This window comes from Triturus cristatus, chromosome 1_2 (assembly GCF_964204655.1).
Source record: "Triturus cristatus chromosome 1_2, aTriCri1.1, whole genome shotgun sequence".
Classification (NCBI taxonomy): Eukaryota; Metazoa; Chordata; class Amphibia; order Caudata; family Salamandridae; genus Triturus; species Triturus cristatus.
The window spans coordinates 1,168,478,612-1,168,491,397 of NC_140580.1; the positions used below are offsets into that span (position 1 = coordinate 1,168,478,612).

At 47.7% G+C, this 12,786-nt stretch overlaps 1 protein-coding gene across 3 annotated transcripts in view; it reads left to right on the plus strand.

The window, feature by feature from the left end:
- Positions 1-12,786, plus strand: part of ASB6 (ankyrin repeat and SOCS box containing 6) — a 42,859-nt gene that overhangs the window by 9,754 nt on the left and 20,319 nt on the right. For all 3 annotated transcript variants that reach the window (XM_085614001.1, XM_085614002.1, XM_085614003.1), the window contains exon 3: positions 2,540-2,715. In XM_085614001.1, coding sequence (XP_085470127.1) covers positions 2,540-2,715 — 176 coding nt within the window. The remainder of the gene's footprint in view (positions 1-2,539; positions 2,716-12,786) is intronic.

Below are 12,786 nucleotides of genomic sequence, written 5' to 3' on the forward strand. Positions count from 1 at the left end.
AGACCGAGACGGACGGCTAGAGACCGATAGAGACAGCGATAGAGAGATAGATAGATGTGTGTATGCTGGGTCTGGTGGCTCAGTAGACTAATACGTCCGCTGCAGGAGCCTGTGTTCAACCTCTTGGTCACAGTTTTTTTTCTCTAGCCCTGCCCCCCCCCCCCGTCCACTGAACCCGCCCCCACCATCCACTGAACCCGCCCCCACCAGTGCGGCCCTCGGCCACAAACCACACTGTAAATTTGTCCCCCGAGAGAATGTTTGTGAGTACCCCATGCAGTACATGAAAGGTAAATAGATGCATAAAGGAAGGAAGTATAAGTAGGTTAAAGATTGCATTCGATAAACTCTGGTTTTCAAGTGTTGTATTTAAAAAAAAAAACCGTAATTATTCTACATGTATATACAAGGCAATACACAAATATAGGTGCATATCTATAGTACAAATAAATGCTTGTATACAGAGGGATATGCTGTATATTTCTGTTTGCGTATGGTGCTTATGTGGGGAAGATCCAATTCTTGAGCAGTTTTCTGAAGATAAGGTGGTTGTTGGTGGATCTGATGTTGGGGGGTAAAGAGTTCCATAGTTTGGCTGCTTGAACAGAGAAGGATGTGCCACCCATGTGTTTAGGTCTCGCCTGACCCAGCGCATGCGCTGGTCTGGCGAGACTTATTGAGAGAGCTCTAAAAAGTGCTACCAGGCCAGCCTAGAGCTACAGTGCATGTGCGCTGACATGCGCGCTGCTTTTACCGCGATTACCTTCACTTTCACGGCCGCTTTGATGTTTGATCGCAATCAGTTTCACTTTCACGGCCGCTTAGCATAGCCAATAGGTCTCGCTTTTGGGACCTTATAAGTATTTAGTTATGCAACTGTTGCATGGCTAAACACTTATAAGGTCCCAAAGGCAAGACCTATTGGCTATGCCAATGCTTGTTTCTCTTGTATCTTGGGATTTTGAGGTGAGGTGCCCCTCTAGAGCGGAGGTTCCTTTGTTGAATGTGTTTGGTGATTTTGTTCCTGAGGAAGAGCGGTCCCATTCCATGTATCGCTTTGTGGGTGATACAAAACAACTTGACCGTGGCTCTTTTGGTAACCAATGCAGGGCTTTCAAAGCAGGGAGGACATAGTCTCGCGGTTTAATATGCAAGAGTAGTCTGGCAGCCGAGTTCTGAATCCGTTGTGGTCTGCTCACGGAATGTATCTTATTCACTACACTTTTGCTAGTGGTCCATATCTCTCGCTGTATGTAAACAGCTCACAGTACGTATCTTAGTCACTGCACGCATGTTGCTAGTGGTCCATATCTTGGTGGCTGTATGTAAGCTGCTCACGGTATGCATGTTAGTCACTACACTTGTTTCTCGTGGTCCATATCTCTTGCTGTATGTAAACTGCTCACAGTATGTATCTTAGTCACTGCACGCATGTTGCTTGTGGTCCATATCTGTCGCCTTATGTAAGCTGCTCACAGTATGTTTCTTAGTTGCTGCACTTGTAGCTTGTGGTTCATATCTCGGTCGCTTCACCTGTTGCTTGTGGTCCATATCTCGGTCGCCGTATGTAAGCTGCTCACAGTATGTTTCTTAGTTGCTGCACTTGTAGCTTGTGGTCCATATCTCGGTCGCCGTGTGTAAGCTGCTCATAGTATGTTTCTTAGTTGCTGCTCTTGTAGCTCGTGGTTCATATCTCGGTCGCTTCACCTGTTGCTTGTGGTCTAATCTCCGTCACTGTATGTAAAGTGATCACGTTATGTGTCTTAGTCACTAACCACGTGTTGCTTGTGGGCCAGAGCTCCATTATACAGGTGTTGCTCTCAGTCCGTAGCTCCATCTCGGAACATGTTGGTTGCTGTCCATATTGCTGTTGCATGACTGCACACATATTATCTTTAACTCTTCATGTGTGTTGCTCATAGCCAGTGCTCCTATGCCACACGTGTTACTCTTTGTCCACTGACCTTCACACACTGCCTTACAGTTAATTCATCGTCTGACAGGCGTGACTATCTGCAGATGGCGAAGTGTGACCACACATCAGGGGGAGGGCAGGATGAGCATGTGAAATAGCGGCATATTATAAGAGCAGCATGCCCCTGTTCTAGCTGGAGTGCCCACCGTGGCAGCTTCAAGGCACTGTCTCCTTTCTGTTTGTTAGTTGCATGCACTACCTGAGGTGATGTTTTTTTTAGTCTTTGTTGGAGGGAGTGCAGAGAGGGTGGGAAAGACCACCTGAACACACAGTGTTCGGGGGGCTCATTTGTCTTTGTTATTCTTGGGAACCCGAACTCTGAGTACGAGAGGTCACTCCGCAGACCAGGTGTTCGCATCTTTAATTTTTACCTTGTTTTTCATAAGAAAGCCACATTTCATTCACGTCTTCTTTACTTCACACCGATTCTCTCCCGCCTGGGCTTCATTCAGAGTACTGAGTGCTTGGTGATCAGGCAGCATCTTTCTTCAATGTCTAGCAGACACTTTAGATTTGCATTTAACATTCTAAAAGAGGATATGGTATTTTCTCCAATTCTGACAGCTGCCCTGGTGAAGATGCTGCTAAGATTCAAGTTCTCCACAACGTGTTGCAGAGGGAGACCCCATCACCGTTTTATCAGGAAGGAGTGAGTTACTCGATGCTGAAGATAGCTGAGCTTGGACTGGTGCGTGCAGCTGAGGTCCTACTGCAGCATGGAGCCGATCTCGGCTTCGAAGGTAACTCTGGGGGAATAAGGCAGCAAGTTACAGAGGGTTGACATGCAGACCTGCTACGCATACATTTGGGTACAGTGCCAATGACACATAACTTAAGGTGTATTTGTATTTTTTGTGTGTAAAGCACTGCATGCTGGTGCTGGCTACTTCCGAGCACCCTCTATGACAGTGGCAGGGAGTGGGTTACATTATCTGAAGCTATTGTGTTTGTAAAGCTCTGCATGCAGGCATGAACTACATCTGAGCACCCTCTTTGACAGTGGCAGGGAGTGGGTTACAGTATCTGAAGCTATTGTGTTTGTAAAGCTCTGCATGCAGGCACTGGCTACATCTGAGCACCCTCTATGACAGTGGCAGGCAGTTATGCGGGCAGGGAAACAGATCAAAAGATTGCTCCTGCCCTTGGTAGCAATGCCGGCTCCCGTTGTATGCGGGGAGGCAGGTGTGACTGCGGGGGCCTTGGGAGCTCCACCTTGCCCCCAGGACAGGGTGTCCTGGGTGGCCACGAGTGCACCCACCTTTCATTGAACCGGCCTGCGGTGTATGGGGTCCCAGGGGCTGAAAAAGGCCATGGGAGGGGGTCTGCATGCCCCCTCCCAGTTGTAAATGCTGCCGGGCCCCAGTGGATGGGATACCCGGGCCAAGATTGCCCCAGCAATGGGGGGGGCATGTGTACCCCCTTCCAAAATGCTGCCAGGACCCAGAGGATGGGGGTCCCCAGTGCCCCCACCCTCGCCTTCAAAACAATGCCAGGCCCAAGGAGATGGGGTCCTCTGGGCTAACATCTGGGAGGGAGGAAAGCTACAAGCACCCCTCTCTCCCCTTTATTTAAAAGAGTGGCCCTGGGGGATGGGTTCCCTAGGGTCTAACCGGGGATGGGGGCCACGTAGCTCCTCTTTATTTAATCAGTGGCCCCAGGGGTTAGGGTCCCCGGGGTGATAACATATCAGGGAGGGGGCTATGCTTCCCTCCCCCTGATTAAATGCACAGCCCTGGGGGATGGGGTCCCCAGTGTCTAAAGAGGCTTGAGAAGCGGGGCTGCTCTTCCCCAACCCGTAAATTAAATTTAGAAACTCTTGATCTTACCATTATTTGTGTGTGTGTGTGTGTGTATATGTATGTATGTGTATATATATATATATATATATATATATATATATAGTGTGTTTGTGAATTAAATAGAATATTTAATCATTTGTATATATATATGTGCTTTTGTATTTTCCATGTATTATTTTGCTGTCGAAATTATCAAAACATCTTGGATTGGGGTCCCTGGCTTTCAGTAAATAGTAAGTGGGGCCCCTGGATCCCAATAATGATTCAGTGGGGGTCCTTAGGATCCAGGAATGATTAAGTGAGGGTCCACAGAATAAAACAGCTTGAGAAACCATGCCCTATTACATTTAAAATGGCAATGTCAAAAGCTTTTGATACAAGCGTGGAGGCTAAACTCGACCTTCAAACAAATAAAATAGCCGCTTGTTGGAGTTTTACTAAAGTGTTAAATTAAAGCAACATGTTTGTTTTCCAAGAACCGTCTAAAACATGTCTTCTACCTGCCTGGTCCTCCCTCCCCTCATGCAGCAGAATCAGCAACAAACTTCTATGTTGGTATTTGTGGCAAAATGGATTTTTAAAAAAACATACATACACAAATGCCTGGGGAGAGGAGCTTGTTAAAAATGTGTGCACTTCAGGAGAGGGTGTTAAGGGGGACCGGGGCATACAACTGTGCGAGAAGCACCTACTTCAGTCAGTGTAAGAGCTGTATTTATTCCTATTCTGCGCTGTCACCTTCCAGCCGTGTGATCTTGCTGTACTGTGTGGCAGGACCCACAAACTTTTCTCTAGTTGCAGGGAGAGGTGGTAAAAGAGCTGCGAGGGGAGTAAAATAGCTCAATAGTTAGGGTACCCAATGTAATTATGTTTCCAAACTGTGGCCAATTGGTAGTTCACCTGACGGGGCAAATATAGCCATCCTTCACTAGATCTATAACGTAACATGACACAACTGCATACTAGCGACGCATATCAATTAGTGGCAGTTGTTTGTTGAGTGAGGTTTGTAAACATTACTACATGGGACATGATGGCAGTTAGGGAGACTTAAGAGTGGGCTATGACAACCCTCTTTTCAGGTAAGGGACAGGGGACGATCATCACCACGTTGGTAGTGAGGGCCACGACAGTACAAGAATGGGCTTGGCGTCGGCAGCGCTCATCTGCCGGAGTGAACTTCTTCTATTAAAAACATTCTGTCAACTAAACCGGTGCACTAGCCTTGATTCTGTAAAACACAATGCATTGTGTCCATTTATTTGAAATAAACATCAAATAATACCAATATGGCCACTACTGAAGACGCCACTGCCTTCTATGCTATTTATGAAATGGTTTTCACCCCAGTACCCCGGACTTAAAGTAGCAGTAGGTAAGTGTACTCTTCACGAGCAGACACCAGTTTTTAGCACTGATGATTCCAAGCAAAAGTTCAGAATAATGTTTCACTCTAAAGACCGAGATGGTTTCAACTATCTTCTAAGAGCCGCCGTCCCTCATAGCTGTGCAGGTATCATTGGTGCATTTTGTTGAATAACCAAATTGCATGGCCCAGGATGCATTGCCCCTCGTGACATCCCTTCATTTCATGCTGGATTCCATTAGTATGAGAGCGAGGGAGGCCAGAAGAGCAGCGCTGTCACCTCTCGTGCAACCACATGCAAAGTAAGGTAACAGTTCCTGAAGAAATATATATGCCAGTATGGTCTACTATGCAAGAGGAAGGGGAAAAGGGGAGGATGACAAAGGGTCTCAGACTAGGTTCGCAAATGATAGTGTGATGGAGACTAGAGACTCCTGGATGGTACTAGAAGTGCCCTCACACACCCTTGCGGGTGCAAAGCATCATCATCTGGCTGTGCTCCTCGTGGGGGTGGCGCTGCAGTCCCTCACGGGCCCTAAAAGGGCTCTCTATCGGAGATCTTTTGGTCGCCGTAGTTGTGCGTGTGGGTGTGTGGGGAGGGGGGTGGTGGTGAGGCTAAAAAGACCTAATGGTGCCCTAACTATTTATTGGTGGGCCCAGGAGGTCTGCTAAAAATAACGGGGGATAATGTTATATAAACATTCTGAGTGGGGGAAAAAAGCTGTAAATACGTCCCACTGCTCTCGGCCCGTAAGAGTGAGGGTTTAAAGTGAGAGAGAGGGAGTGCAAGTGATGGTCAACATGTTTCGCGCTGTTGCCGGTCCCTAATGGATCCTAGCGCTTCGTCAGGACCAAGGTGGTGATTAAAAAGAAAGGGGTGGGATTCAGAAACAAGGGGGGAGAGTATACTGTAATCCCAGAAACACAACAAAGTTGTGGGAGGAACACGGATTATTCGTGTCCTTGACGTCGAACCTGTGATGGAGAGGGAGAGAATAAAACATTAAAAAAATATATTGTGGGGCTTCCTACGAAAGAGGGCTCGAAAAGCATGCACCAGAGAGAAGAGTATTCCAGCCGTAGTCGTGCTAGGAACGGGTGCTCGTGCCCTGTGTGACGTCGATGGAAGCGCCCAGCAATGGGGATTAGAACAAGACAAACACAAACTGCAAGTAAGGTTTCTCAGATTGCCCGTATAAAGTCCCTTCTAAGATAAACAGGCTAAATGTGATGGTGGGGTTTAAGAGACTCGGTGACAGCGCTGTGTGTGGTGACAGGAGTTTACTCACACCAGTGGGCGATTGGCTGACTCGTCTACAAGTAAGGCGGGAAGTGATCAGAAAGTTAAAATGACTCCCTAGCAGTATTTTAAATAAAATAGCCCAGACATAATAGGGTGATTCGATATGAGTATGGCATGGACGTGGAGGGATCATGCCATAGGTTGCAAGTGCTGGGTACGTGAGAGTACAAATAACGAGTGTAGACGTAACAAAGATAAATACATGCTTGTAGACAATGATTGGATAGACAGTCCTACCCGCAAGAATTCCGGGTCCACGCGGTGCCGGGTCTTGACAAACTGGGGCGGGGGCTTCAGCTGTGAAGGTAATGGGTTAAGGATGGAAACCAGGCAGCATAAGTTATGGAGGGGGTTGTTGTTGTGCAATGGCTCGCACACGGGGCTAAAAAGTGTAGTCACGCCGTCTATCACAACAAGTACAAAGACAGTATGAAGGTCGCTTAAGACCGTAGGACGTACTTACATCTGCCCCGGGAAATCGCCTCGACAACCTAAGGTGCCTCCAGAGTCGCCGGTACTGCTTATCGGCGGCGCAGCGTCTTAAATGTGCGCTCAAAGATCAATGGTCAGAAGGGTAGGGTAGATACTGAGAAGAGACTCAACTACGTCTCAAAAGGGTAGCAGCCATCTTGGATCGGCAAAAAAGTCCGAACATATTCCTTTAGCTGTAAGGCAAGGGCTGGTATCATAGGTGGTGGGGTTAGGCAGAGTGTGGGTATAGGTATCCCGCATAGCCATATGCAGTGATTTGGGAATGCGTATGGCTGTGTATCCAGTATTGTTATTTGTTGGATTCAGCTACGTCTCAAAAAAGTAGCGGCGGCCATCTTGGAACGGTAAAGTGTCCGAACCTATGTCTATTGCTGTGTGGCCGGTGCTAGTATCATAAGTGGTGGGGTTAGGGAAAAGTGTACGTATAGGTGTCCCATATAACCATATGTAATGGCTGTTGACTGCATATGGTTCGATGATCCAGAATCGTTATGTTAGGACCATAGGAGTGTGTGTCACAAGTGTCAGAATGTCACAACACATAGAGGGCCAGTGTTATGCTCGTAAATGGAAAAAGTCTACAAGTTCCCCAAGGAGGCTGGTGCTAGGAGGTTAATTGGCAAAAGTATATGCCAGGAGTTCAGTATACCACGGGGGGATATAGGGTGCCACCATCTAAGGATGCTCAGTCATGATGGTACGGCAGGTGGAAGGTGTATTACATTGTTTTCTAAAAGGTAATGAATCAGGCGTGGAGTGTGGTCCACGGAATGTCGTCATTAAGGCCAGACACATTAGACTTAAGTCTAAAGACCCATCGCTGTTCGGTTTTGAAGAGGGTCCCAGCTGACCAGGAAGGGTTGTGATCAATGACAACCCAACGTAAGCTCTCAGGGGGGTGGTTGAGTTCGAGAAAATGGTTCTGCAACCTCGTTTGGGTTCGTTTACATCTTATTGTGCTTTTGTGTTCCCCAATGCGTGTTTTGACGGGTCTTGACGTCATCCCGATGTAGTGGAGTCCGCACGGACATGTTAGTAAATAGATGCACCCCTTTCTTTTTAATCACCACCTTGGTCCTGACGAAGCGCTAGGATCCATTAGGGACCGGCAACAGCGCGAAACATGTTGACCATCACTTGCACTCCCTCTCTCTCACTTTAAACCCTCACTCTTACGGGCCGAGAGCAGTGGGACGTATTTACAGCTTTTTTCCCCCACTCAGAATGTTTATATAACATTATCCCCCGTTATTTTTAGCAGACCTCCTGGGCCCACCAATAAATAGTTAGGGCACCATTAGGTCTTTTTAGCCTCACCACCACCCCCCTCCCCACACACCCACACGCACAACTACGGCGACTCCACCAAAAGATCTCCGATAGAGAGCCCTTTTAGGGCCCGTGAGGGACTGCAGCGCCACCCCCACGAGGAGCACAGCCCGATGATGATGCTTTGCACCCGCAAGGGTGTGTGAGGGCACTTCTAGTACCATCCAGGAGTCTCTAGTCTCCATCACACTATCATTTGCGAACCTAGTCTGAGACCCTTTGTCATCCTCCCCTTTTCCCCTTCCTCTTGCATAGTAGACCATACTGGCATATATATTTCTTCAGGAACTGTTACCTTACTTTGCATGTGGTTTAACTTCAGGAGCACCGGTACAGGACCTTTTCCCTTTCCTACTCATCCGCTCCTTGTCCCCCCATTCTCTCTGAAGTGTGTATACATATTAGAACGGCAGCTAGCCGTGGGACAACCCCTCTATTTTTCATCTCTTTGGCTTGGTTAACATAACCTGCCCCTTTTCCCTTTTTTTCCCACACCCCCCACCCCCCCTCCACACAAGACATCACAAACTCTATAGTCCCCCTAACATCTTTAGACCCCTGATCCATCATGGATGACCCTGGCCTCTGTTTCGATGACGAGACAGTAGCCGAGATTCTAAGAGCCCCCTCTTTATTATCAGAGGACGGCAACCTTCCATCAGGCAGCAGGGACGACGACTGGAAAGCCCTACAAACTCTGAGGAGGCTACAAATTAAAACAGCCCTACATGGTACAATTATGACCGAGTACCTAAGAGCCAATATTGCTCCCAATGGTTTACTTGTCACGCTCTCGCCACGTATATTCCTTGAGGACATCATTTTTCGACGGGAATGGTCCCGTATTGCATGGAAGTGCACGAGGGATTGGCTGGTGTTAATCATCAACACAGCCAAAAGACTATCGGACGAACTCCTAATACAAATTACACTGTCCGAGAATAGACTTAAGACAGGCATTTCCATCACTACCTTTAAGTCACGCCTGTCTGAGATCAATCAGGAGATGAACGATCATAAGGAGTACCTGACCAAACAAAAGATTCACCAACTCCAGAAGGATGTGAAAAGATTTGATAAAGAGAAAATCTTTCCATACACGAAAGAAGACTATGTTAGTCAAACTCCTGATACTTCGGATGATGCTAGCAGCAACCACTCGTCAGGCTCCAATAATAGCAATTCTAGCTATGATAATAGACAACCAAGGTACCGAGGAGGATACAGACAACCACCACCACCTCCTCCCCTGTTTCAAGGCTTCCCGGGCCTCCCTTATCAACCACCTATGTATCAAGGACCATGGATGGGCCCCCAACCTCTCTGGAACCACCCACCTGGACCCCACCAGCCCATACCTCAGTACAACCAATTTCCGAACCCCCCTTTTCTAAACAGAGGGAGGGGCAGAGGAAGAGGCAGGAGAAGAACAGGAGGAAAAAATGTCCAGTGGCAAGACCAGGACAGGATGACTCTCGGGAGCAAGTAAACGAAACCCTAGTAGTGAATCTATCATCTAGATCACTCACCCCGGACGAACAACAACTCCTGGAGAAAGGCCTTGGTTTTGTTCCAACTCCCAGAGAGGATGATTTTAGACTCCATCAGGAACTTCACCTCTTCTTTAGGAAAATACGTCTCAAGGCATTTTTTTATGGTAAACCTGCTCCCCCGACAGTAGGGACTGGTCTGAAGAATAAATCCAGGTTCACCCCCACATCAGCCATGACACCTAACGAAGTCCTCACTTTCGAACAGGCAGTCCTTAAAGAAGTCACCGAGACCAGAGTCACTGGCCATCACTATGACAATCTATCCAAGGCAGAACGAAGTATCCTGTCAAGTCTCGCGGATGACCAGATGATCATCCTCAAACCAGCTGATAAGGGCGGCGCGATCGTCATCCTTGACAAAGGGATTTATGAAGCGGAATGTGAAAGACAACTTTCAGATACCAAATACTACCAACTCATTGAAACGGACCCTACGCCACGCCTCGTGAACATGATACAGAGCCTGACCACAGAAGGTGAGGCTGAGGATTGGATCTCGCATGATGAGGCCCTTTTCCTAAACCAAACCAACCCACGGACACCGTATTTCTACTGCCTTCCAAAAATTCATAAAGGCATGAATCCGCCGCCAGGACGCCCCATAGTCTCAGGTATTGACTCCTTACTTGAACCTCTGAGTAAGTTCTGCGACTTCTTTTTACGACCTCTAGTCAGCAAGACACCCACTTACCTGAGAGACACTATGGAGGTACTCCATTTGATACAACTTTTTGACTCTCCAGAGACGATTGACTTGCTCGTAACTATGGACGTTGAGGCACTATACACGAACATCCCGCAGGACGCCACCTTGACAGTCCTTGAACGTGCCCTACAGAATGTGGACCCATGGCCATACATCACTCCGATACCCTTCATCTGCAACTGTGCTCATCTTGCACTTAAAGAAAATTTCTTCGCATTCAACAATAAACTTTACCACCAAATCCAAGGTACATGCATGGGCAGCACCTTTGCGCCGAGCCTGGCATGTCTCTATATGGCCGACTTGGAGGAAGCAAAAATTAGAACACCCTCCAACCCATTCCATGATAACATCCTCCTCTGGCGCCGATACATCGACGACATCCTCATCTTCTGGAGAGGTAGTGTAGAGGAATGTATCGCCTTTTTCACTTGGATGAATACAATTGACCCGTTCCTCAGATTCACAGGAACCCACTCCCCCGAATCCATACCATTTCTGGACCTCCTCATCACACTCAAAGAGGGTGGGCTTTACACAACCAACTACAAAAAACCCACGGACAGAAATAGCCTCCTACTTTATCAGAGCCACCACCCCAAATCACTTAGGGACAACCTCCCTGTGGGCCAGTTCCTCCGCCTAAGAAGAAATTGTAACACCCTCAACGAGTTCGAGACACAAGCAACCATACTGAGTAAAAACCTCATTGCTAGGAACTACCCCACCAACATCATCAAAATAGCTCATAAGAGGGCAAGAAACAACCATCGCGAGTCCTTGTTGGAAACAAGAACAAGACCAGAGAACTCTGCACTCACCTGCGTGACCTCGTTCACCCCTCGTTCCAACACTATCCAAAAAATAGTGAAAAGACACTGGCGAATACTAAGTACTGGGACGTTTGATCCGGGACCTCCCCCCCCCTGTTTGCCTTCAAACGCACTCAAAACCTGAGGGACATCCTTGTACATACACGCCCCAGAACCATTCCTAAACCGTCTCCAACCCTTTGGCACTTACCTCCCATCTCGGGCCATTTCCCCTGTGGGTCGTGTTCGTGCTGTTCCCAAACCAGATCTACAAAGGAGGTTGATCTAGGCATGTCTAGACCATGGCAATTAAAACGCCATACAAACTGCAACTCCAAGAACTGCATCTATTTACTAACATGTCCGTGCGGACTCCACTACATCGGGATGACGTCAAGACCCGTCAAAACACGCATTGGGGAACACAAAAGCACAATAAGATGTAAACGAACCCAAACGAGGTTGCAGAACCATTTTCTCGAACTCAACCACCCCCCTGAGAGCTTACGTTGGGTTGTCATTGATCACAACCCTTCCTGGTCAGCTGGGACCCTCTTCAAAACCGAACAGCGATGGGTCTTTAGACTTAAGTCTAATGTGTCTGGCCTTAATGACGACATTCCGTGGACCACACTCCACGCCTGATTCATTACCTTTTAGAAAACAATGTAATACACCTTCCACCTGCCGTACCATCATGACTGAGCATCCTTAGATGGTGGCACCCTATATCCCCCCGTGGTATACTGAACTCCTGGCATATACTTTTGCCAATTAACCTCCTAGCACCAGCCTCCTTGGGGAACTTGTAGACTTTTTCCATTTACGAGCATAACACTGGCCCTCTATGTGTTGTGACATTCTGACACTTGTGACACACACTCCTATGGTCCTAACATAACGATTCTGGATCATCGAACCATATGCAGTCAACAGCCATTACATATGGTTATATGGGACACCTATACATACACTTTTCCCTAACCCCACCACTTATGATACTAGCACCGGCCACACAGCAATAGACATAGGTTCGGACACTTTACCGTTCCAAGATGGCCGCCGCTACTTTTTTGAGACGTAGCTGAATCCAACAAATAACAATACTGGATACACAGCCATACGCATTCCCAAATCACTGCATATGGCTATGCGGGATACCTATACCCACACTCTGCCTAACCCCACCACCTATGATACCAGCCCTTGCCTTACAGCTAAAGGAATATGTTCGGACTTTTTTGCCGTTCCAAGATGGCCGCTACCCTTTTGAGACGTAGTTGAGTCTCTTCTCAGTATCTACCCTACCCTTCTGACCATTGATCTTTGAGCGCACATTTAAGACGCTGCGCCGCCGATAAGCAGTACCGGCGACTCTGGAGGCACCTTAGGTTGTCGAGGCGATTTCCCGGGGCAGATGTAAGTACGTCCTACGGTCTTAAGCGACCTTC